The 26,629-nt window shown below is 46.3% G+C and overlaps 1 protein-coding gene across 1 annotated transcript; it reads left to right on the top strand.

Annotated features, from left to right (window-relative positions):
- Positions 1-5: 5 nt before the first annotated feature.
- Positions 6-21,066, top strand: Tm4sf4 (transmembrane 4 L six family member 4). The gene is made up of 5 exons (XM_046431679.2): positions 6-406; positions 1,107-1,196; positions 10,964-11,100; positions 17,298-17,481; positions 20,455-21,066. The coding sequence occupies exons 1-5, from the start codon at positions 233-235 to the stop codon at positions 20,470-20,472; spliced, it is 603 nt and encodes a 200-aa protein (XP_046287635.1). The 5' UTR covers positions 6-232; the 3' UTR covers positions 20,473-21,066.
- The last annotated feature ends 5,563 nt before the right edge of the window (positions 21,067-26,629 follow it).

Genomic DNA, 26,629 nt, shown 5'->3' with positions numbered 1-26,629 from the left:
AAAAAAAGGACTTCAGGTCAGGGAGAATGTATAAATGCCCATCGTCATCGAGGGCCCGCTAGAGTTGGGACGTCAAAGCAGCTCCGTGGTTCACAGAGATCGCGTTCTCCGTCCCAAAGTACTGATTGGATTGGGGACAATCACTGGGACACCCAGTCCAAAAGCCTTGAAGAGGCTGGTGGAGGGGGCAGCGACCAGACTTTATCTCTGAGCCTCAGTGTGCTTCCCCAGCATGTGTACTGGGAGCTGTGCCAAGTGCTTGGGGGGCAGCCTCATTCCCCTGGCTCTGTTTGGCTTTCTGGCTAATGTCCTGCTGTTCTTCCCTGGAGGAAAAGTGATAGAGGACAACAACAATCTTTCTGCGGAGATCTGGTATTTTGGAGGAATACTGGGAAGCGGGGTCTTGGTAAGTAGGGAAACTTTAAAATCCCCCTTAAGGAGACCCCTGCTCCTATCCTTTTTCAGTTGGGTACTTAGGAACAGGAAGCTATGCGGCAGCTAGCGGAAGCCCAAGCACCCACCACAGGACAAAAAGGTGGTGCTTTCATGTACACCCCTCGTCTTATGGGCTGACTAGGACATGTCCCTTTACTAAGTGATTTGTCCCCGGGATTGGGCTGGCAATTCTGTGGGACATTTGAGTTCCATGGATCAAACTGAGGGCCACATAAATTCTTTATTCTAACTAAATGATGTTGAAAAGAATTAAGTCACAAATAGTGCTTTCCAACAAGTGGATTGACTTCAAACCACCAAGGGACACAGATGTCTGCAGGGATGGCTTTACCCTTTGTTTCCAGTAAATTGGGCTGGGGTGGCTCACTTTTTATGATAGTCGAGGGTAACTGTCTTAAGCTTGTCCTAGTCCCGCTTCTGAATCAAAACTCGGGGTGCCAGAGTGGGTGTGCCACCTCAGAGAAACTGAGGTCATTCAGGGCACCTGGGACCCCAGCAACACACCACCCGCCCCACAGCCACTCTGTCCCTTCTTGGCACCCACCCCCCGGAGCCTCCAGGTCCCACATTGCAGATGGGGCTCCATTCCTCAGGTAGGCAGGGTGCTCCCTGGAACCCCGGATGCCTCTGAGCTGCTTGTCTTGCTACAGATGATCTTCCCTGCGCTGGTGTTCCTGGGCCTCAAGAACAATGACTGCTGCGGCTGCTGCGGCAACACGGGCTGCGGGAAGCGCTTCGCAGTGAGTTTCCAGAACTGCTCCCGGGGCGCAGCTCCCTGTGGTAGGCAGTGCCCAGCCATGACTCTGAGGGCAGCTGGTGCAGGGCTAGAGCTGTGTTTCCTCCCACTGGCCACACACTGAGAGGCATGGACACTGTTCTGGGTTCCCCACCCAGCAGGGAAATTAGAGCCAGGACAGTGCCGCCATGTACCAAGGCAGGCTGGGAGGCTGAGGGTGTAGCTCTCCCTCTGTCACTGAAACCTCAGGCAATGCACTTCCCTTCCCTGGCCCTGCTGACTTCATGCGTAAAGGGGATGTGGGACAGGGTAAAAGATGGCAAGGTAACTTCACCTCCTCACGAGCCCCCTGCGTTCCCCATCTTTGCCACAGCTGGGCTTACTGACTCTGAGCCCCCCCCCCCCCCGCCCCACTTCCACCCAGATCCTGCCTCAGGACTTCTGCTTGTTCTCTTGTTTCCTGTGACCATCCATCTTTTAGTAAGTGAGCTAGAGAGATCAGAGATGCACATTCCAGGGAGGAAGAGAAAGAAGGCAGGTCTGTGGGGTCCGGCCCCTCCCTGCAGCTGGCCAAGACCCCGTACTGCCCTGACCCCCTTTGCTTATCTGTAAAATGGGGAAGCTGGACTAGATCAGAATTCCTCAAGCCTGGGGTCAGATGTGTTCCAAACCCCAGAGGATGTTACTTACTCCCTTTGCACGTCTCCTTCATCCTTTCGGTTCTATAAAGGAAAAGAAAATCTTATTTTGATGGAAATAAATCTTTGCTCTTCTTAACCCTTCACAATCTGCCCTTTGAGCAAAGGAAGAAGGCGCCTCAGGCTCCAAGTAGCAGCATTGAGCTAAAATCTATTGATGCTGTGTTTGTGCTTGCTAGTGATTTGGCTGTTCTTTTGTGACAGTGGCATAAGTGAATAATATAGAAGTTGGTTTAAAGAAAAATATTAAGCCTTCAGGTACGTGAATGTGGGAAACACACATCAGGTGGGGCTGGAGCTGCCTGGCACAGTGAATGAGGCCAGAGCTGTGCCTGGAGGATGGGGTGGGGGCTCGGGGTTCTATCTAAGAGGCTCCGGGCACCCCAATAGTGAACTGTTCATACTCTACCTTCTTAAAGGTGTATCTGTCTGTCCTGAAACAGTCATTTTAACATTTCTTTCTCATCATGATTTGCTTGTCCGTTTAATAAATAGTATTTATTGAGCACCCAGGAAGGGCTGAGGCTGGGGCAATGTGTACAGAGTTTTCAACACAAGGTCACAGTTCATTTAAAGAGAATGTTTCCACCTGCTCTGTGTTGTAAGTCCCAAATAAGCACAGATAATTGTTACTTTATCAATTTAAATCATTGCTTATAAAGAAGGTAAAAATAGCCACAAATTCTTTGATATAATTATGTGATATAGCTGGGCTTGGTGGCACATTCCCTTAATCCTAGCAATTTAGGAAATTTAGGAGACTAAGGCAGGAGGATGGCAAGTTCTTAGGCCAGCCTTGGCAACCTAGACCTTGTCTCAAACTAAAAAAATAAAAAGGCTGGGGATGTAGCTCAGTGGTAAAGCAACTGAGTTCAATCCCCAGCATCACACACACACACACACACACACACACACACACACACACATAAATTATATAATAAATGTCATATATAATAAAGATATTTGTGTGTAATTATAAAGGAAAGGAAGCAACATATAACTCACTTTCCCCTTGAAATATAATGCCATTACACCTTGTGAACTTTCGGAGAATAAGTTAGAGATGCAAAATAGAAAAAAAAATAGTAATTAACAAATTTGAATGAAGAGAAAGAATAATCATGACTTAGAAATCTGACATTTCATTCCTGGGCAGAAGGCTAAAGACTCATCAGTATAAAACAAAGGTATAACCACAGCAAGAGGTGAAATGGTGTTCAAATATTACATGAAACTTGGGTGTTTTAATTAGATTTATGTAACGTCCAAGAGGAAGGCAGAAAAGTTTGTTTTTACAAGCACAGCTGAGTTGATAGGGTCTGAATTATTTGGTCTGGCCAATAAACACTCTCTGTTGGGGCTCCCTAGCCCTCCCAGGTGCTCCCCCTTAGTCAAGTTGAGGATGCCACCCCCAGGGACCAGGCAACGCCCCAAAGGACCAGCTGTGCCAGACATAAAGCAAGCCCCACACTGTCACCCGGGACCCAGCTCCCCACTTGCTTGAGAGCCGGCACAGGGGCCTCTTGATTTTTTGTTTGTATTTTAATTAACTACCAACTAAAAAAAAAAAAATAGAGAGATAGATGGCTTACCTTTGTTTTCAAAAAAGAAAAAATTAACAAGGCAAGCTAGGTCCACGCTAAGGTCCAACAATGACCAGGCCAGAGGGCTGTGTTCCATAGGCCCATCCTGGCTGCTGCATTAGGGTCCCTGCCCCAGTCCTGGGCCACAGCTCAGGCCTCTGTTTTGGAGTTCACATGCTCCAGAGCACCAAGCAAAGACATTTGCAGATATTTTGTCAGAAAAAAAGGCACAGCCTAATCAGGACTATAATGCCAAAGGTGAGAAAGTGCTCAGGATGTTCCCCTTCAAGTGCTTAGCAGACCCTGTCTTCTGTGGAGCTTTGTTTAAGAAGCTCTGCCAGGTGCTTGCCTTGCAAGCACAAGACCCTGGGTTCAATCCCTAGCACCTCCCTCCCCAAAAAAAGAAGCCTGCCAGGTCTTTCTGGAAGTTTCCACAGATGTCAACGGTACCATTTTCTTCCTTAGGTAGTAAAATCAGGAGTAGGAGTTGGGAGATAGGAGAAGCAGGATGTGGTGGCTGTGGAGATGAAGTTGGACCCTGGGCTGGAGAATCTCCACATTACCTAATTCTTCATGTTGAATCTGAGAAAAGGACCTAGGGGTTCTGTGAGGAGAAAGGCACTGACCCCAGAGGTTTGCATACATTCAACAGAACATACTAAAGGAGGATCAGGAAAAGTGAGAGATGGTGACTTTCCAAGAGGGCTTGAAAGTCCTGCCCTGGGTCTGTGTTCAGGACACAGTCTCCTCCTCCCAGGACAGGGTCCTGGTGGCTCCTGGCTGGTCAGTGCCTCCTGCCCTCTACTCCTTTAAAAATTTTGCTCTCTCAAGGCCCAAAAGGACAGCTAGTTAATTTTATCAACCTGTTCGTGTTGAAGTATGTGCTTTAATCAGGACCTTTGGGAGACCTTGGCCTTGACTCAAAGGAGTGCCTTTAATAGTGGGATGGGAAGTAGATTACAATGCAGATACGTGGAAGCAGGTGGCATTTCAGCATCCTTAAACCATAACAGGCAGATAAGGCCCCTCTGGGCCCTCCCAGGCAGGGTGGGGTAGTTAACCCATTCTGTAGGAAGGTCTGGGTGCATCTGGAAGCAGTGTGTGGCCATCCTCAGCACTTCTTCCCCAGCTCAGCTCACCCTCGCCCCCTAGGGACACCTCTTGGGAGAGCACTTCTGGGGACTCCCAGAAGCCTTTACTTGGAAAGATAGCCAGTGGGAGGGGGATTTAGGAAAGGCAATGCTTTTGAAGGATAGATTCTGTAGAAGAAGAAATTATAGAATTATTTTTCCTTCTTCATCTCCTATGTTTTGAACTCTTCTGCTGCAAAAATAGATAATGTCAATTGCTGCCTCTCATAAACTTGTTGAAAGGACTGTGGTAGGGGAATCCATCACCAGCATCAGCATAAAGGTTGGGGAGCACCAACTAAGTGCCTGGGGTGTCAAGGACACACAGGTCATCCATGAGTGCTTGTTGGGTGAGTGAAGCTATGAATGCCCAGAAGTTTCAAGGGATTTCCACACTTTATCAGATTCAACCTTGCAATGACCCTGGGAATTAGGCAATAAATTCCCTGTTCCGTAAATGAGAGAACTGAAATTCATGGGAGTTAAGTTCCTGACTGCCACCCCCACCCCTTTCCACGCCTCACTGAGGCAGAAAGTATAGGACATTGATTTTTTTTTACTTTTAATTTTTTTCTTTTTCTTTCTTTCTTTTTTTTTCTTTTCTTTTTTTTTTTTTTTAGTTGTAGATGGGCACAATACCTTTATTTTATTTATTTATTTTTATATGGTTCTGAGGATTGAACCCAGTGCCTCGCACGTGCTAGGCAAGCGCTCTACTACTGAGCCACAGCCCCAGGTCAGGATATTGCAGGTGGTCTCTGTACAGCTCTTAGCACACTTTTCAAGGAGGCATGCCCATGTTCACCAGAGATGTTTCCCCACCACTTGTCATAGCCCAAGTCTCCATACCACCCACATTTCTTTCCTTTCCCGCCCTCACTGTCCCCTCCATTTGTTTTGGCCAATGTAAGCATAGAGATGGACAAAGACCCAGTACTAGCAGGGACAGAGCTGGGATCTAATGCCGAGCCTGGCAGACTGGGAGGTCCTAGGCTGGCAAGGGTGAATGGGAAGGAATCTGAATGAGGGTACTTCTGCTCTTCCATTTCAACGGAGGCATTTGCAGCATGAACTGGACACCTGTTTCTTTCACAGTGTGAGCAGAACATGTGTACTGAGCAACCATTGGAGAACCAGAGTGCTTGCCTTTATTTTTCTCCCAGAGTTTTGCTCTCTGTATTTATAGAGAAGTGAGAGTTGTGAGGATTGGACTATAAAAATAGAAGGATAATCATGACATGAATTGAGTGCTTGCTAATGTCATGGGAAATTATCCAAACCTTAGGAATAGGCCAAGGAGATTTCTGTGTTCTATCAGTAAAGTCCTGGGCCCCACCTAGGAGCCCCGCCCCACCCTACCCCAGTGGTATCTAAAGGTGTGCCCTTGATTTCTCCTGTCTATGGGTCAGGTCCCCTTGCACATCATGACCTCTGTGAGGCAGTACATATTATTGAGCTTTATTTTGCAGAAGAGGAAGTGGAAAAAGAAAGATTAGCTTCCCAAGTTCATGAGGGAGGAACCAGCTCCATCAACCTGTCACCCATGCTGGTGACGAGGATGCAAATGTTCATCTTCACTTTTTGTCCAACTAGGAAGAGCTATCCTGTAAAACTGTAGAGAAAGCTCCCATTTCTGACTCCAAATTCAGCAACCCCAGAGGTCTCTCCTTCTAGAGATATCCCAGGTCTTTTGTCTACTTTAAGGAGTATCAATTTTAGAGTGTCAGTCCTAACATATTCCATTTGATCGAAATAACTCTTTAGTTTTTTTGCATGAAACCCATGATAAATTGAAGTTATTCCATGCTACTGTTAAGACTGACCATATCTATGAGTGGTGAATTTGGCAATTTCTTCAGATTTTCCAATGTAAAATAACCTAAAGAAACAAGATGTATAGTGTACCTTCCTTTGCATGGATCATCCATTTTGGAAAAATTATGAAAACTCAGTATGGGATGTTTATTTTGCTAATTTAAGGTGAGATTTCAAATTTGAATTTGAAAATGGAACATATCACTTGTAGCATTATGAAACAGAAAACTATTGATATATCTTCTAAGAAATAAAACATTAATCCAACTGAGAGTCACCACATTCTCTCTCCATGGCATATTCCCCCTCTTGAGAACTCAGTGCAATATATCCATGCATTTTTAAATTCTGTACTACTAAAAATAAACTTCTCAAATGTTCTAGATTATCCACATGTAGCTACTGAGACCATGAATGTGGCTGGTCTCCATTGAGATATTCTGTTTGAGTGGAATACACACCAAGATTTCAAAGAAATGCTACAAAAAGAAGCATGTAAACTATCTTGGTGATTTTTATTTTGTTTGCATGTTGAAATGATGATATATTAGAGATACAGAGTTAAAGAAAATACAGCATCAAGCTTAATTTCTCCTATTTCCTTTTAATTTAATGGTGGTTGCTAGAAATGTTAAATTACCCAGGTGGTCAACACTGTTTGCACTGGATGGTGCTGATCTGGAGGTGCTTATGATAAAGGGAAAATCATCTCCTCGTGGATACTTTATGTTAATCTGACCTTCCATCTAGTTGGACTTACTCAGCTTTTGCATCGCCCAGTGCCTACCTGCTGACATGTTTTGTAAGCATTTTCTAAAATCCTTGGTGTAGCCAGTTCAGCCCAAGTCAGAGTTGTCATCTCACTGCCAGCTACAGAGGCGGAACTGGGCTGTTCCATCTCTGGGAACCTTCTAGATCCATCCACCCTTTCCTTGTTCACGATGGTGAAGCTGAGGGGGCTGAAACAGGCCTCCCCAGAGACCTCACTGTCTTTCTGAGAGCACAGTGTCCTCTCTCATGGCAGCAGTTTAGACCGGCCTATGGCCCTCATCCTCATGGCGTCTGGTCTCTGCAAGAGTTGGAACCCAACATGAGGAAGTCTAGTTAGCACAAGGCTGTATTTTTTTTTTAATATGTTGTTTTATTTCTGTGAGAACACCAGTGTCATTCACAGGGAAACTTGCAAATAACAGAATATCCAGAGCTAGTGGCTCTGTGTGTGTGTATGCGTGTGTATGTGGTGTGTGTGTTGTGCATGCATGCAGTGTATGTGTGTGGTGTTTGGTGTGTTGTGTGTGGTGTCTGTGTGGTCTGTATTAGGTGTGTGTGTCATATGTGATATGTAACATGGTGTGAGTGGTATGTGTGTGTGTATGGTGTGTGTGTGGTATGGTGTGTTGTGTTGTGTGTGTATGTGGTGTGGAATGTGTGGTGTGGTATGTGTGTGTATGGTGGTGTGTGTGTGTGTGTGGTGTGTATCGTGTATGTGTGTGTATGTGATGTGTGTGTGATATGTGTGTGTGTGAAGGGGCAGAGGGTTGAGGGCCCTGGGCTGGGAGGAGATTTGTGTTCTTAATCAGACTTGGTGCCTCCTAGATGTGACTCAAGAAACCACAGATCAGGGGTGTGGTCTTGGAAAGCCAGGGCCATGTGCTGATCCCATATCTGCCTCTTTGCCATTGTCTTAGTTTCTGGGGTCTCAGTTTCTCACTGGAGAATGTAGATGAGTACACCCACTCACAGGTGTGTGAGAGTACTGCCTGAGGTCACGCACACCAGGCTGCTATGGGACAGAGCTGCTCTTATTAGCTGGACCGTCGGATGGTTGCACTGGATGGCTTTTTAGGTCAACTCTCTTATTAAAATATAATGTTAAGTGTATTTAACCATCTACTTAGTAGAGATGCTGGCTTTTGAATACTGTCAGCCAGTTTTAAGAAGTGAGGGACCCTTCCTTCATGGAACCTGTTTTTCTGTGAGACCACCCATCTGTCATGAAGACAACCCAGCCTGCCACATGTCAGCACTGTTTTTAGACCTCTGAACCCTTGCTCTGAGCCTAAGATCACTTGCTGGGATATTCTGGCTCTCCCTGCAGTCACGGCAGCTGTGATCTAACTGAAGAGCAATTCGGGTTGGAGCAGGAGGTGGATCAGAGACAGAAACCCAGCCAGATGAGCTCTCACTAGGAACCACATTTCTCAAAGTGTGTTCTCACAGGGACTCACAGAGAAGCTTCCAGGACTCAGACGAGACCAGAGAACTCTGCAAATTACCACAAGTACCATCGTGGAAGGCAAAACTGAGTATAAAACCATCCCTTATTTTCTCATAAAGAGACTTCCCACAGAGAAGTTTTCAAAAGCTGTTTACCAACATTCATATATAAACTTTCAGCAACAGAAATGTATTTTAAGTCACATGCTTATAAAATATAAAACAATTTTAATATGCCCACTCTTGAACTCTGATGTTTTAAAAATAACTCTCAGTTATTTTTAAGTGCTTTCACGTTTCTCCGACATCAACTTTTGCTAATACTGAAGATACTCTTGGGACCATCAAGAATTTCCAACATCACTTCTTCCTTTCATTTAAGTTTGGACACCGTTTTTCCATCCATGTCTGAAGCTGCCCTTTGAAGTTTTGTCATAAATGTCAATTCCCAAAAGTCAAAGGTGGGGTGCTGGCATTCCTCTTTCAGAGGAATAATAATTACTGTTAATAATCCCCACAATTTTAAACACTAAGCATGCTCATTTTAGAATGTCTTTTAAAAGGTTTAAAACTATAGTCCTGAACTAGGAATTGCAAGGTCACCCTCCCTAGAATATTGAGCAAATATATGTTAAGAAAAAAGTTTAAACAATGTTACCATCTAACATTGATGGAGTTTCTGACTCCTGTCTTCTCCATGAAGTTTTTGTTCCAAAATGAAGTATCAGAGGCAGATGGAATAAGGGCTCAAGCTACTCCTTCCTTTAGCAGGATCACACAGAGCTGGGGACTTTCCTTAATCCCAGAGCAAGAACATACCTTCCCTTGGAGGTCACACACGTTAGCAATAAATGCCCTCAAAGTCCAACAGGAGTGAAACCAATTTAACTGCACATCATCCAGAAAGTTCCCCAAATTATTCCTTTTGGAAAGAGATTGCCTGTTCTAACACGAATGGACCAAAATTTTCATTTACTAAATTTTCATTCTAACCTAGATGGAGCTCACGGCTGGTTTGTGAAAGTGTATTTAACATATCCCAGGCATAAAAACTGAGGGGGGAATCTTGTTAAATGAATCACATGAAGCCTTAGTCATTGAAAAGGTCTACTGAGCTGTTCTCCAGGGCTGTTGATAAGCTCTCAGGGAGAATACCCTGCCCAGGGTGGTGAAGTGTGAACATCCATCTCCATAGGACTCACTGTCATGGCTCCAAGGGCCTCATGTGTGTCCATTAATGTCCCCTAGGCCTGTGCTCTGACCCAAGTTTGCATGATCCAGAGTACACTGGGCAGAATGGGTCAGCGCTATGAGAGCCACACGAGGCTTCATAAGGCAGGCAAGGCCAGAGCTCGGGCTTGCCAAATTGCATCCAAAATGCATGCATAAGCCAGGCACGGTGGCACATGCCTGTAATCCCAGCAGCAGGGGAAGCTGAGGCAGGAGGATTGTGAGTTCAAAACCAGACTGAGCAAAGGTGAGGCACTAAGTAATCCAGTGAAACCCTGTCTCTAAATAAAATACAAAATAGAGCTGGGGATGTGGCTTAGTGGTCAAGTGCCCTGAATTCAGTTCCTGGTACCCCCCTTCAAATGCATTTATATGGAACCAACAGTAGCTAAAGTATGAGTTCTATTACTATGAAATTCCAATTGCCCAGGCACAGTTTCTCTTCATCCCTATATGCCCTAGCCCCCCAAACATATACTATAACACCAATATTAATAATAAAAGGATGGGGGAAGGGATGGGGCTGGCATTTAACTCAGATTCCTACAACTAATGTTCACAGTAGAGCTTTATGTTTGGCTCTAACATGCCTATTTTACAGATGAGAAAGCAGGACTCTGATACCTTCATAGCCTTCACACAGCAGAAAGTATCAAGGCTAAGATTTGAGCCTCACTCTCCTGATGGTTCAAACCCTTGTGTTTTGTTTCTGAAGCTATAGAAGTGATCATTTTCTTTCTTCATTTCCAAAATCATGCATGTTTTCCATATTGCTGCTAACTACCATGTAGAATGGACATTGCAAACACTCTTAATGTCTCCAGGCCTGGGTTTTTCATCTTTAAGTGGGAGTTAGCTTGAATGGGCTCCAGGATTGCTTGGGCTGCTCGATTACTGAAATTTTATTTGGATTTTATCACTGAAAAAGAAAAGACGCTAATGCAATCTAGACTAATTAATCTCTGACATATAAAACTATTTGGAAGAACATAGAAGCTGTAGTTTTCCTGGGTCACCACGCTCAACAGGTGGGGTGGGTTTGCTGAGCGTCATCTCTGTACCCACGAGAGCTTGACTGTGTCTCTTCTTCTCTTCCAGATGTTCACCTCGACCATATTTGCTGTGATTGGATTCTTGGGTGCTGGCTACTCGTTTGTCATCTCAGCCATCTCGATCAACAAGGGTCCTAACTGTCTCATGTCCAATAACACGTGGGGCTACCCCTTCCACGACGGGTAAGGCTCACCTGGCAATGCCCACAGGTCAATTCAAGGGCTGGGGAAGGTGGACTACCAACAGGGAGAGGTGGCTCACCAAACCACATCGTCCTTGTTACCCAGATGTCAGGCAACGACACTGTGGGGTAGGGAGAGGCTGCACCAAGTCTCCCCTCTGACAAACACAGGGAGAGATAACTGAAAGAGGACACCTCAGTTGGCCCGAGGGGAGGAGATTTATGGTATCACTACTTGCTCCCAGATGTGAACTAGCATTACCACAAGGCAATCAATAATATCAATACCCAGTAGCGATTTCCGTTGCAGACCTTACCATAGAAAACAAGAAGGATTTCTCACCAACTGGGCTCAGAGGCTTTCCCCACACCCAGACTGCCTATAATTGAACAATCTGGTTAACATGTGACATGTGCCACTATGGCCACAGGAAGGCTCTTTGCAGGGTGGGAGCCAGGCAGATGGTGCCTGGCTACACCCCTCTGCCACCTACAGCACCTCATTTCATCCTGGCCTCCTGTTCCCTCTCTTCAGAGACCTGGATGCACAGCACATTCCTTTTTGGTTTGATGATATGGCTGGTTCAAGGTCTTCCCTGTGACTCATGAGGAGTTTCTTATCACAGGAATTAATCCTCTATTGCTTGCTGGTGTTTAGTATCAAAATCGAGTCACTCACAATGTGTCATTTGATTCTCATCCAATGAGATTTGTAGCCTTCTCTCAGAGGAAGGTAGCTGAGGCCTGGTGACCAGCTCGAGGGAACATGGCTTCTAAATGACTGCAGCTGGACTTCTGATTTTCTCGCCCGGAGTCACCTGGCTTTTTTCTAAAACACAACTCATGCCGATCATGCTTTCTGCTCTTTGCTGAGATTCCCTCTGGCAACGCTCATGTGCTCTGGCTTCACTTTTCCTGGCCAAACTAGACTCGTGTCCCCATCAGATCCCCAGCACAGGGGCATCACAGCCATGGTGACAGCTGCTGAGCAAACCACTGTGAGCAGAAAGGACAGACTCCAGACAGCTGTCACCCCTCCCACCACCAGACGGCAGCGCAGTATGATGCAGGGTGACCGCTCCTCCTGTTCTCTTTCTCTTCCTCTCCCTCTCCTCCTCCTCCTCCCCCTCCCCCTTCTTCCTTTTCCTTCCCCCCTCCTTCTTCTTCTATTTTTTCTTCCCCTCTTCCTCCTCCTCCTCCTTTTCTTCCCAATGATAATTGCCAAGCGTGGGTGCATTATCTCAATCTTCCTGTCAAACCTGAGAATTCTTACCCCGGAGGAAAAAATGAAGTTCAAAGAGGCTAATCCCCCCAGGGCCCCTCAGCTAGGAACCAGGAGAAGAAATGTTTTAGCTGCACAGCATCAGTACCTGACTTAGTGCCGAAGCCCATCAGAACATGGAGTGAGGAAGGACAGATGAGGCGCAGTCCCAGGAGCACGTGGTTAGTTGCAGGGGCAACAGGAAACAGAACTTGTCAATGTGGAAAGTAGTGGAACCCTGAGGAGGGGACATGGCTGGTTTGGGAGCATGAGCCTGAGTTTGCCTTCCCCACAGGGAGGGGAGGCAGGCGTGGGCCTCGGGGCTCAGGGGATCAGATGTCAGGATGCTGTGACCTGAAGCTCAGGGAAATGTTGGGGGGAGGAACAGAAGGGGCACCATTGACTGTGGCAGGCTGGACACTTGACAGAGGCAGGCTGCAACTTGGGGACATCAGAGGAGAGCAGAGAACATCAAGAAGGATGTGAGGCAGCCACTTGGGAGATTGGAATAATGACATTAGTGACGTTGATGTGGAGAATGAATGGAAGAGCTCTGTCACTGAGGAGGGGGAGAGAGGCGGGGGCCGAAGTGATGATCCAGGTGAGGTTCTGAGCTTCTCCAAGGTTACAGAATTGGGGCAAATTTCAGAGACTGTCAGAGATGGGCTTGCCCAGCATTAGGTGTGAGGAAGGGGAAAGGTTATTTAGGCAAATGCTGAGATTTCCAACTTGGGCATGAAATCCAGGGCTCTTTAATGCCATAGAATTTAGCACTGTTTTCCTCAGAAATGCATGTTGGTGAAAATATTAAAGAAGCAGAGTTAATTAACTTTATCCATCATGAGAACCATATTAAGAAGCATTCTACACCAGGTACAGTCAACCCTAGCAACTCGGGAGGCTGAGGCAGGAGGATCGCAAGTTCAAAGCTAGCTTCAGCAACTTAGTGAGGCCCTAAGCAACTCAGTGAGACCCCCCTGCCTACCTCCAAATAAAAAACAAAAAGGGCTGGATGAAGCTCAATGGTAGAGCATCCTTGGGTTCAACCCCCTGCAAAAAGAAAAAGAAAAATTTAAAAGAAGCATTCTGGAAGGAAAAAAGAAACCTGGGGTATTTTGAGGCAAGCTATTCATTTCCTCTGGAGTCGAGCCTCCTCCTATCCAAAGGCTTCTGTACTGAGACAGTTGCCACCCCACCCCTGATCCAGAGCTGCTGGAAGGGCAGCACTTTGCCCAGCATGTTGGGTCAGCCAAGGTCGGGAAGCCAAGGAAGTTCAGTGGTGGGAGAGGGTAGCAGCCAGTGAGCAGGGCACCTCCCGTTCCCTGGGCAAGAGCTGACCCCTGAGAAGCCAAGAGCAGCTGAGTGGCTGGCACACTGACACCCAGAACTGAAAATAATTAAACCCTCCACCTGGACTCCCAGCCAGGACCATCTGCATTTGCTCTTTAAGATGACTTATTAGCAAGAAGCCCCATAAACTGTTCAAGAAGACATTCCTGAGGCTGAAAGTCTCCTGGGTAGGGTGCGATTGCATTGCAAGCACACGCAGTGTTCACGCCGCAGAAAGAGCATCACAGATGTTAGCAACCTGTTTTGCCCCAAGCCAACTTAAAAGCCAGGCACAACTCTTCCATGCACCAGCAGTGGGATCTTGGGCCCTGCAAACTCAGACTCCTCAGTGGTGAGATAGAGGTGGCAGCAACATCTGCTTCACAGCTTCAGGTGGAAATAAAACAGCAAAAAATGAAGAACATCGTGGAATGTCAAAAATGCAGTGGGCATTGTGCATTTTTGACATTCCACGATGTTCTTCATTTTTATGAATTTTTGGAATGGAATTCATTCATGTGCATTAGAACTTTCTAAAGTGTTACACTTTTCTAATGATTTTGTGACTCGGTGTCAATCCTTTCAGCCAGACCCAGGAAGGTTCAAAGAGACTCATCTCTACGATGACACAGTAAACCTTGGTTGGCATATTATTACAGATAGCATAAAGAAAATTTCATAAAGAAATCATATTTCAAATGTTCTAAAGGGATATAACTACTTGAGTACAATTTGTATAAGGGCACTGGCTTTGAAATTAGACCTCAGATCAAATCCAGCTACTTCTAGTTACAAGTTTCAACTTCTTAATTTGCAAAATGGATATACACATCCATTCACTCAGGAAATATTTATGAGGGCTGCTCTTTGCCAGGCACTTTTCCAGAAGCCCATCTTTGTAGTGTTAGGAAGGATGATATAAAGCAAATGGCCCAGTGCTCAGTCCCTGGTCAAGACCCAGTGAACGAGGGCTGCTGTGTATTGAACATCCACTGTGCTGGACCTGGGGACACAGTTGGGGGGACATGGTCTCTGCCCTTGTGGGTTTCTAGTCCTAGAGCAAAGAGACTTGTGTAAACCATAGCTTTCTGCTCCCAAGTTGGTGGGATTATTGTGGTTCAGGTGGGAATGCCCCTCGTGATAACCAGGTGCTTTAAAATACCAGTTAAGCTGGGCATGATGGCGCACCCCTGTAATCCCTGAAAGGATTGACATTGAGTCATAGGAGACTGAGGCAGGAGGATTGCAAATTCAAAGCCAGCTTCAGCAATTTAGTGAGACCCTAAGCAACTTTGAAGTCCCTGTCTCTAAACAAACAAACAAATAGGCCTGGGATGTGGCTCAATGGTTAAGTGCCCCTGATTCAATCCCTGGTACCAAAAGCAAAAAACAAAACAAAGCAAAAAAGAAAACCACCAGTTAAGTGGATTGACACTGCCTCAGCTCTCCCTGCCTCACAGAAAGTAGAAACATGTCAACTACCAGGTCCACGAAGAACCCAGGACCCCTCCCACCCTGGGCTTGGGAGCACACTGTGCGTGCCTGTAGCCTTCTTTGATCAGGGTCTCCTACACCCTGAGATTTGAGAGTTGTGAGTGGAGAAGGGCCTGAAGATGGCTACCAGTGGCCATTTGGGAGCAGCTGGAGTGCAACTGGATTCTCCAGGCATCCAGATTATTCCTAGTTTCCTCATTCCCAGAGTATTTTATCAATCTCATCACCAGGTGGCGCTGTCGCCCCATCTCTGGACAAATTGCCTCTAAGTCTGTTTTCTTTATATAAATCAGCGTGCATGAAAATTACCCTATCTTTACCAACTTTCATAATCATCAAACTCAAAATTGTAAAGATAGCAAGGATTGCGTGTAAGAACAAGTGAAACAGAAAGATGGATGTTTGATGTGAAACAGCAAATTTCCAAAATGCAGGCTCTTTTCATTAGACTGTGTGGATCAAGTGAGAACATGACAGTACAGGTATTCAGCAAGCACTTACTATGTGCATGTCCTGAGCACGCTACTCGTATTAGCTTATGTAATGCAGTAACACTAAGACGTGGCTCCAGTTTTACAGGTAAGGATGAGGCCCCACGGCAGGTAACCCACTAGAACAGGCCTCTTAGGGAAACTGAGTCAAGGGTATAAACAGCTTTGCTTCTGAATCAAGAGTGAAGCACTTGTACCTTCATTTCTTCACCTTTGTTCAACCCCAGGACATCTCCCATCATTTGTAAGAGTTTCTAAAATCATAATGTATTAAATAAATGTGTACTGGTTCACCTGAGAATTCCTAGGACACAGAGGTCATCATGAAGATCTACATAGCTGGGCACAGTGGCACCTGTAATCCCAGCCACTCCAGAGACTGAGGCCAGGGGAGGACAGCAAGGTCAAGTCCATCCTTGGAAGCTTAGGGAGAACCTGTCCAAAATACAAAATAAAAAGCTCTTGAGAATGAGCTCAGTGTGAGAGAGCCTCTGGGTACAACCCCCAAAACCAATAACAAGAACAATCACAATAAAGATCTGGAGCAATAAGGTGAGTGCTAACTTGGTAGCTAGAGAGTTTCTCACAGAGGTCCAGAGGGTGGAGGAAATAGAAAGGAGAGGGGCGGATCTGTGGCTCTAGGAATGTGAGAGAGAATCTTAATAATCCAAAAGCATCTGCCCACTTTGCTCTTTCTTGTCTTCTGGGGAGCAGAGCAGATTCACCTCTCCTCTGCAAGACACAAGGCCCTGCGTATGACAATGAACTGGCCCCCACCCCCCGCTCTACACACACACACACACACACAGTATAGATGTGAATATGAGAAATTGCAGTATATATATATACAGCAGTTTCTCTTAATTCAAAGTTTATGCAAATTATATGTATTAAGATAGTAGATTACTTCTAACTTTTAAAGATAATTAATTAAGCATTTTTTCACATGGAATTCCTACGTGTTGAGTCAAATTCACAATTTGGTCAAAATCAGACTCTTCCCTTTAGTTGATATGACATTTGTATTTTACATGGTTTTAGATCTCCGCTGAGTTTAACAGATAATTTGTCAAAAGTCAAAATGTCTCGAATGATGGTACTGCTAAAAAGGCTGTCATTTGTGCAATTTTAACTCTGACGTGTTTTTGTTTTTCTGCCCTGTCACAAATATTGCTCTGCTGCTTAGTAGCTGTGTGACCTGGGATAAGCCACTTAAACTCTCTGTGCCTCAGTTTCCTTATTTGTGGTCTGGAAGGAAAGAATCATAGGTTTCTGTGAGGAATAAATGAGAGAATATGTGCAAAACATTTAGAACATGATCTGGCACATAGGATGTACTCAAAGTGTTAGTTTGGGGTTGTTTCATTAATTTATTTGTGTATTTTTCTCATGGAACTTGTTTTGGATGGAAAGGTTTTGTCTTGTCTTGTTTTTGTGGTGCTGGGCTGGAACCTATGGCCTGGTACATGCTAGGTAAGTGCTCCGCCACCAAGCCACACCGCCCCCCAGCTCCAGACGGGAAGTACTGCACAAGAAAAATCTTTATGTAGACCTCCCAGTCTAGGGGATGACTCCGTATTTAACAAATGTCTCCTTCCACCTTCCCCACCCCGTCACCTGCAGGGATTATCTCAGTGACCAAGCCCTGTGGAGCAAGTGCCTGCAGCCTGACAATGTGGTCTCCTGGAATCTGACCCTCTTCTCCATCCTGCTGGTGATCGGAGGAATCCAGATGATTCTCTGTGCTATCCAGGCGATCAACGGCCTCCTGGGGACACTCTGTGGAGACTGTCAGTGCTGCGGTGGGGTAAGTCCCAGTCTCTAGCACCACTTCCCTGCTTGCAGGGGACCCAGCCAGACACCAGCACCATCAGGATGAGGGATGGTCAGTGTGGGGTCCACAGGGAAGTCCAGGCTCCACTGCCAGCTGTGGGACGCAGGGGTGGTAGGGACTCTGAGTTGACATGCCCAGATGCACAGTGGCCACAGCTTCCAGCCTTGTCTCCAGTTGGCCTAGAGACCAAGGACCCCATCCACATGTAAACTTCACAGAGACGTTCACGTGAGGGCCCACAGGGGACGAGTCCTTGTCCTGTGGGCACAGTGTCAGCTGTGGTCCTTCATGGTCTGGCCCAAGACTTCTTTAGGTCCTCAGGTGCATAGTACCCACTAGGGCACGACCTGTCTTCTGGTATAGAAAAGAGAAGCCATTCTCATAGAAAAAGGAAAAAAAAAAGTGGAAATCTCTCAAGATTTAGTCTCTAAACATCCTCATAAAATTTCAACCACAAAATATAAAAATAAGCTTGTGGACATTAAGATAGTCTGATTGTTTGAACTAGTGACCAAATCAGATCAGGCAATTATTCACTCACACACACACATGCACTGATGTATTCAAAAGCACGCAGATCAATGCATGAGAAAAAAATATAGAACTCATGAGCTCCCTCACTGGAGAATTATATAATATGCCAAGGCCTTAAATTATTCAAATCACTTTATTTACATTTTACTAAGCATCATATGCACATAGTTCAAAATTAAATATGCATATATACATACAGACAATTTACAGAAATATATAAATATACTCAGTGGGAAAGTGTTCCTCCCGGCACCTGTCTTCTGTCCACCAGTCACCACCAGTCTTTCCATCACATAAGCCTACATAATTTCTTATATTCTCCCCGTGTCTTTATTTATTTTTTAATTTCCACAACATAAACGTTTCTTTTCCCCAAAATTTTAATAATACTGAAAATGCTAATAAGATAGTGTCATTTGAACAAAGCAGGATACAAAAATTGTACATAGAATACCATTTCAAAAAATAAGAAAAGAAAACCACAATGATAGACAAAAAGAAAAATGCCTCGAGAAGAAATGTCATCAAAATGTTAAGTTCTAGCTCCTTCTGGGTTTGAAGATGGATTTTGTTTCTTCCCCCTATCCTATGATATTCAAAAAATTTAAATTATCACATATTGCTCTTAGAATATAGAAAATATAGTCTCTGAAACCAAAAGTGAAATGCATAGTACCCCCCAGGGCACGACCTGTCTTCTGATGTGATTTGTATCACATCATGAATTTGTATCACAAATGGATTTCACTGACTATTGAATTTTTGTTCTATAAAATTTTAGTTCTATTTTGTTGTATTTAATTTTTTTAAATCTTCAAACATAATTGGGAATGGGGGAATTATTAGCTGGCAACCGTCACTAGTATTTTTATGACAGCAAGTAGAGATATGGAATACTTAAATATTATAATTTATCAAAAATGAATCAATGCTTGCAGAATTAGCTAACAGTCATAGTTTAGCCAGGCAGGAAATTTTCTTTGGAAGATTTATCCAAAATTTGATTTCTCTTTGAGTGGATGGTAGGACTTTATAAATCTAAGGATTTCCTGTTGACTTAAAAACATATCCCCAGGTGCTGGTACATTGGCTCTCTTCAGTGAGGTTCAGGCACCATGTTCTGTTGACCACAACTACTGATTACCTGATAGGTGAAAGACAGGATATGGCTCTGTGGCTGTCGATGCAGGGACACTGCAGAGTCCCCGGGAGAAAGCACACTGTCAGAATTGCCTTCTTTGCTTCCTTCCTTTTCTCACTCTTCCCCCATTCCCACCTTTCACTTTGAAAACTTCAAGTCCACATAAAAGTTGAAGGAACAGCCAGGCAGGGTAGTGGACATCTGTAATCCCAGCTACTTGTGAGGCTGAGGCAGGAGATCACAAGTTCGAGACTGGCCTCAGCAATCTTGCAAGACCTTGTCTCATCACAAAAAGGGCTGAGGATGTGGCTCAGTGGTGGAGACCCCTCAGTCCCCAGCACAGGGCACGTCTGGGCACCCCACCTCTACCCTCTGTGGCTGGCATTTGCTTCCCCTCTACCTTTCTGACCTCTTGGAAAGTAATTTGCAGGCATTGCAAAACTTCAGCACTAAGCATTTCAGTGCACAAGGGCCACAGAGTTTAAAATTCCGAATGCTGAGGATTTCTGACCACACCTCACCAAGTGCCAGCATTCCCACCCCAGGGGAATAGCGTGTAAAGTTCTGCTCTGGCCCCATGCCACACTTACCAATGGAGAGGCCAAAGTAAGCCGACTGATTTCTCAGGGTCTTAGTTACCCCGGTTGCCTGTTGCCTAACTCAGGGAGGTGTGCCCATCTATCTCCATCCAGCAGGGCAGAAGGGACCTAGCCAGAGCTTCCCGAGTCTAGCCAAGTCCTCGACTGGCGATGGATGGGCACCGGCCTTGAAATGCAGGCTCTGAGACCTGATGGGATGCCAGCTGCATGGTCTTAGCCATATCAGTTGCCCTCTGTTTGTCTGTAAAACATGGACACTGACACCTAGCTCTTCAGGCTGCTCCATGCCTCCCAAGGGCTATGCAGAAGCCTCCGTCAGTGACAGGAAGGCAGCTGAGCTTCCAGGAAGGGAAAGCAGCTTTGGGGTTCCACCTCCTGGTTTCAAATCCCAGCACTCCCAGTAGCCCTGTGGTGTCCAACACAGTGCTTTTCTCAGCGTCTTCTACAAAATTATGCCTAATGAGGCAAAATAAAATGGATTTTCCATTCCTATAATCCAAACCCAGGTAAGTCACAGATTGAAGCTCTGAGACAAAGGAAAGTCCAGGAAACATTCACTAGGCCACCAAGAAGGACAGGAGTGACCCGTCGGGAGAGGGTGGAGGGAAGAGGAAGAGGGAGGGAAGAATTTTAAGAGGACATCATAACAGATTCACCTTTTCTGCCCTCTAGGGAGATGGACCAGTTTAGCAGGCCTGAGAGCACTGCCCACCCTGCAGCAGGTGGACGATCCTCAGTTAGCCTCCTCTTCCCTGCATTGCTCATGTCCTTCTGCTTCCTCCACCAAAGCCTGGGGGTGGCGGGGCAGGGTGACCCCCTCCCCTTTCCAGCCAACTCAGTTCAAGGTAGAAGTCTGTTATTTTCAAATTTAAAAAAATGGTTTGGTCACTTAACAAATTCTATTTATAAGTCTTGCAAATGAGCTCCTCTTAAATTTAAAAACAGGGATCAAAGCCAATTTTGCAGATTCTTTCCTGAAGAGTGTAAAAGGTGCCAAGGCGCATGTTCACCATGTGCCCTCTCTGTACATACAATGTATCTTTGGAAGCTTTCCTTAATTCAAAGAAGGAAAGCAAATGAAATACAAGGAGCTGATTTTTTGTTTTCAAGATTTATGGGAGAAATAAGAATGATTGATGTACCATACATAATTTTTATTTGATGCCTTTTTTGCTGAGTTGTTTGAGTCTTTTGAGCCTGTTATTTGCTAGGATTTCCTTATGTGTATTAAATTAAAATCAAAATTCAAAGGTAATATAATAAAGGTGGTGTGTGTTTTTAAAAGGAGGTGTAAAAGGCTGAATGAATAATGCCTTCTTCTCACCTTTTATACAAATGCTTTCTCTGACCAAACCAAAAAATGTTTTAAAAAATTGACAGGATGATAATTTTGCAGGCTGTTACCCAGGGTTAAGATAACAGGTAGGATTAACACTCTGTTGTATTAAGACATTAACTTTGGTTTTACGAATCAGGCACTAGTATGGAGTCCAATGCGTTCTGTTGACTTGGGTTCAAACCTCAAATCCACCATATACAGCCTAGGGGTGCCGCAGTCCGGCTGCAGCAAAATAACCAGGGGGTGACGAACAACTTGTGTACATTGATACAGCAGGAGTGGGAGCTGTTTATTGTAGGACAACAGAGGTATTTATACATTCCACATAGCTTATCTAATTAACATAAACTAGATACATCAGTCAACCAATAAGGAATCTCCACACTTAATGGCTCGCTGGCATTACTTCACAAACCACTCCCTCTGGCAAAATGCCAGGCGCCATCCAGACTTGTTTACAGACTCTAACATTTCCCCCTTTTGTTTAATTTAAATAACGACCATAGTGGTTTTTACACAAACACCATAAATAATCTGCTACAAGCAGAAGGGGAGGATACAAAATGCCACAATACCAAGCCAATTGATGGCTCCATGCAAGAAGCCCTTAGAAAAATTATACCAGCAATGACATCGTTTGCAAAGATACCGAGTTACAATTTGTTGTAGATTACAGTTTGTTGTCTCAGTCCAGGTAAAGCAGTGTCTCAATAGATTAACTCATAGTCCAGGTAAATCACAGTCCAGGTAAGTTCTGCAGGCAGCTAGCTTAAATCACAGTCCAGGTAAGTTCTGCAGGCAGCTAGCTTGATCTGAAGTCTCGTCCGGTTCTCAGCAACACTGGAAATTCTTCCACCCTCACAGGCACTGGGACGAAGGCAGGAACTAGCTTCCAGGTGTGGGAGAACCATTGTAGTTACTGGCCTTGGAAACGATCAAACTTCAGGGACTCGGGCCATCTTCTGCCTGCAGCATCCTGGGCAGTCCCAGATGGCCCCAGAGAGAGTCCGGGGAGTGTCCCGGACTCCCGGGGAGAGTCCTGGACTCAAAGAGCCTGCGAGACTGTGCCTCCAGGTCAGGTTTGGATTTGGGCTCTCACAGTGGCGTCCCGCTCCCTGGGCAGGGGGCGGGGAAGAGCTGGCTGCCGCTGCTTGGAAACTCCTTGCTGTGCCATGACTGGCTCGCGCACGTGGCAGCCGCCGCGCGGCTTCACGCACCCTCCAGTAACGAAAAGTATTCAGTAATAGCCTTTTGCTGCAACTTTTTTCCTGATAATCCTTCCTCCTCTGAACTTTCTTCTTTCTGACTAGAGTTCCTGGGCTTCCATCAACACATGCCCTAACTATTCTTGGTTCCACTGGGGTGCCTCCTTCCCTTAGTAATTTACTTCTCACCCCTTCCATATTTTCATCATAAAGACAATACAACATTTCAAGATAAAACAAGACACAAACATACTGTATCAATCTTCTCCATTTTCTAAATATGGTCATTTTTCCTCTCGCCCTATCTGCCTAGGGACAAGCAGATTTGCTCCTGTCCTATCTATAGACGGGCACCTTTTTTTTTTTTTTTCATCACTTACCCCCAAGTGTCCCCGGGGCTCCCCGTACGGGCCACCATCTGCCGCAGTCCGGCTTCAGCAAAAGGATAAGGTGGAAAGGTGGTTTTTCTAAGTCTCAGTTTCCTCCCCTGTGAAAGGACCATCACTCCAGAAATTGTGAAGTCAAGGATGAAACTAAGACTTGCAGTGTTGCCAACCTGGTGTGAACAGGCAGAAGAGCCTGGGAAGGGGTCATGAGCCAGAGCATCTCACTTCTGTACCTGTCAAGCTCACAGGCTGCCCGAGTCGGTTAGGCATGCCCAAACCCGCACTCCAGTCATCAACAGAGCAATTAAAAATCTCCTGTGAGCTGGCCACCACAGCGCTACGCACTGAAGCCACACAGAGCACATCTCTGATCTTGCCCTCACCATAACACTATAAGATGACCTCTGTGAGATCACAGATCATGTCTGGCACCTGAAATCCAATAGGCAGAAGGAAGATAATCAGGCAGCAAGGCCCTTACAATCTCACTGGGGAAGCCACACACACACACACACACACACACTTCAATTCACTGAGTCCTCAGTTAGACCACTGGTTCTCCAATGTGGCCACTGATCACAATTACAGATTCCTGGGTCCATCCAGCCCTGCTGCACCTGAACCCTGAGTGTGAAGTCTGTTTGGTCAGTTACTTACTTTTTAAAGGTCACTGAGGGATGCTGAGAAGCAACCACCTAACCAAGGATCGACGTGGCAGGCATCGAGGGTGAGGATCAGGGTGGGGATCTGGGCCCCATCACCCTGTCAGGAGCTCATAGCTATGGCCCACAAGCAGGCCAAGGCCAGATCCTAAGTGTGATCCTACTGACAGTGTCTGGGGGTGCAGAGACGTGAGAGCATCAGGACCAGTCACCTGAAGTCACCTGAGTTCTTTGTGAGGACAAGGAACATGGGAAAGAGGCATACATTCCTTCATTAGAGGTTTTTACTGGTTCCGAATTTTAGGGGGGTGGGATAAAAAGGAATTGTGGTCACCACCACATCTGTTCTTTTTCTTGTATCGATGAAGGAGTAAAACAAACCTTCGATAAGTTTTCACATAAAAATCTATTTTTCAAATCCAGTTTTTATAAGATTAGAGAAAATAGCTTATTATGTGGAAGAGAACTTGGAAAAAAGGGTAAAGATGAGAATCTCCCAGATGAAATCCTTCTTCTCCATGGTTGGTCGTTGGACTCCAGAAACTTCTGGGAGGTAGCAACTTGGCATTGCCTGCACTAGCACCTGACAGCCTCTGTCCTTGGATTCCGTATGCAGTCTGTGGTGGGACAGCAGCTAATTCAAGTCTGTGACCCTGGTGCCTAGCAGGGGCCTGGCACATAGTAGGCAATTAGTGAACTTGTGGGAACAAGGTCCAGGGCCCTCTTTTTCACCCTCCTATACTGAGGTTTTCAGCCCTAAAATAAACCATAGGCAGACTTCAAAGATTCCTGGGGAAAATAAGCAGGAAGGTGGCACCTGAGGGACCAATTGAAGCTGGGGCTGGCACCACTCCAGTGCCCACACCTATGAGCATAAACATTAAAACGGAATTCTCTACAACCGCGTTACGTCCCTGGCTCTGAAGGCCTTTGCAGCCTTCTTCAGTGTGGGTCCTCTTGGGGCTTCTGCTCTGCCTCAGCAGTCTACAGGGCCCACGAGCACAGGCCCTAAACACTCCTTGAACCAGGGAAGGAAAAAGGCAAAATCCTGGGAAGAAATACTAAAAATACATTATTATCTCAAAATATTCTCAGGCTATGGAGCAGCTAAGATGTTCCTAGATTCTTAAACCACAGAAACGGTAATAAATGCGTGTGATTTTATACAAAAAAAACCCAAAATATTCCCCAGCTACTACACATTCTATGGGGACACACCTGGGTCATTCGTGGTGGTAGAAGAGAGGGAGGACTGTGGGTTCCATCCAACACAGCAGCCACATGCATGGTCACAGCCAACATGTGTCACCCAATGGCTGCAAAAGTGAAGGTAAGTGACATGGAGCTCCACCCTCCACTGGTTAAACCCACAGTGTCAACCCAGGGGTTGAAGACAGCTCTGAGCTGAGCAGCTTATGGAAGACCAGGGCCATGGAGGAGATTCAGTGGGGGCAGCAGACAAATGGTCAATAGCCTGTCCCTGACCAGGCATCACAATTCTTCAGTCTACAAAGACCCAGTGATAGCAACATATGATTAAAGACTCCAGATGGATCTCATAAAAAGGACATGCGAGGTACACAAGTTAGTCACCCGGCCATGGTTGTACATCCTGGCACATAACCCTTCAAGTGCAAGAGAGAGAATTCCAGGGCAGAGAGTGGTCTTAGCTTAGGGTCAGGACATTGTCTTACTTTTCCATGTTCCTTTTCCATCTCTAGTTCATTCTTCTAGAACAGAGTGATTTTAGTGATGGTAGCATGCTTGGTCAGAGTGTCACAGTTAATGTCAAGTTCAGGGTCACTCACTTCTCTCTGTGGACAGGCAGGGTGTGCCTGCAGCAGCTGGTTGAGAGTATAAGTGTGTCTGGTGAGCTTCTGCTGCTCTGTGGAAGTCTGCTCTGAGATGAAGCAGCATTCGGCCTCTGAAGGGAGAGGGGGACACCTGTCCAGAGGTGGGGATGGCAGGGCATGCATCTGGGAGATGGTTGCCACAGGCACAGCCAGGACCATCTACTTCCCTCCATCATGCTATCCAAAATGGGATCTGAGGGCCAGAGCATCACACGAGCTGGGAATTGTTAGAGCACAGACTTCGAGTGCCCCCAAGCCCAGCTACGCATCAGAACCTGCACAGGGTGGGATTTCCAGAGGACACAAGGCTCATAAGGGCTTAAGAAGCAAGGAGACTACAATTCCCTGGGGTCCTGTTTGACATCTGTAGGCCAAGTGTGGGGTGAATCGAGATTTTATCTTATGCTACAGCTCCTCGGATAAGATGGGCTTTCCTGCCAACCCACTTCAGAGACTGTGAAAATTGTCCAACAACCTGGGTTTTGAGGCAACAAAGAACATATAAGCGCCTGTGTTGCACAGGGTAGTGTGGCTCAGGGAGTGCACCATACCCAGGGGAACCAGTTTTCCAGAGTATGGGATAAGACATGATGGGCAGCCTAACCCACTTCTGTGTTAAGTAAGGAAAGCACTGGCTTGGTCTCCACTCACACTCGGACCCCACCACCACATGCCCCTGCAGTCAGCACAGAGGTGGACACAGAACTCACATAGGCAGCAGAGACAAGAGCATCACCCCCAGAGGTGAGGCCTAGCCCCAGGAGGGGGGGCCCACATCCCTCCGGGTACACTAGAGGGGTCGGGGCCATGGCCCCTTGAGGAGAGGGGGGCCTCAACCTAGAGGAGGAGGGGCCCCCTCTCACCGGGTGGCTAAGGGCGCCAGGGCCCCTCGTCGGCCCTCCAGGAGGCCCCTTGTAGGCCCTCGAGGAAAGAGGGGGTCTCAATTCTCCCATGAGGGGGAGGGCTAAGGCCCCCCCTCAGTGTGGCCAGGTGCGCGGGGCCCCTCATTGGCCTTCAAGGAGAGGGGGGCCTCACCCCCTGAAGCCCCCTCTCCCTCTGGGTGTTGAGGGGCACTCCTCTTGTCCCTCGAGACGAAGGGGGCGACCCCCTGCCGTAGGTGGTGAGGTGCACTCAGACCAATCACCCCTAGAGGCGAGGGAACTCTCCCCTAGAGGGGGAACCCCCTCTGCCCTGGGTACCGAGGGGTACTCAGACCCATGTCTCCTAGGGGCGAGAGGACTACCCTCTAGAGGGTGAGACCCCTCTTCCCTGAGAGGCAAGCAGCAATGGGACCCATCGCCCCTAGGGGTGAGGGGACGCCCCCCTAGAGGGGAAAACCCTTTCCTCTAGATGTCAAGGGGCACTCGGACCCATCACCTCTAGGGGCAAGGGGATTGCCCCC

The sequence above is a fragment of the Marmota monax genome, unplaced genomic scaffold (assembly GCF_021218885.2).
Source record: "Marmota monax isolate L192 unplaced genomic scaffold, Marmota_monax_Labrador192_F-V1.1 WCK01_AAM20220418_F8-fsc00022, whole genome shotgun sequence".
Lineage (NCBI taxonomy): Eukaryota > Metazoa > Chordata > Mammalia > Rodentia > Sciuridae > Marmota > Marmota monax.
The sequence above is the reverse complement of the archived record's forward strand: the minus strand, read 5'-3'. Positions and strand labels throughout refer to the sequence as shown.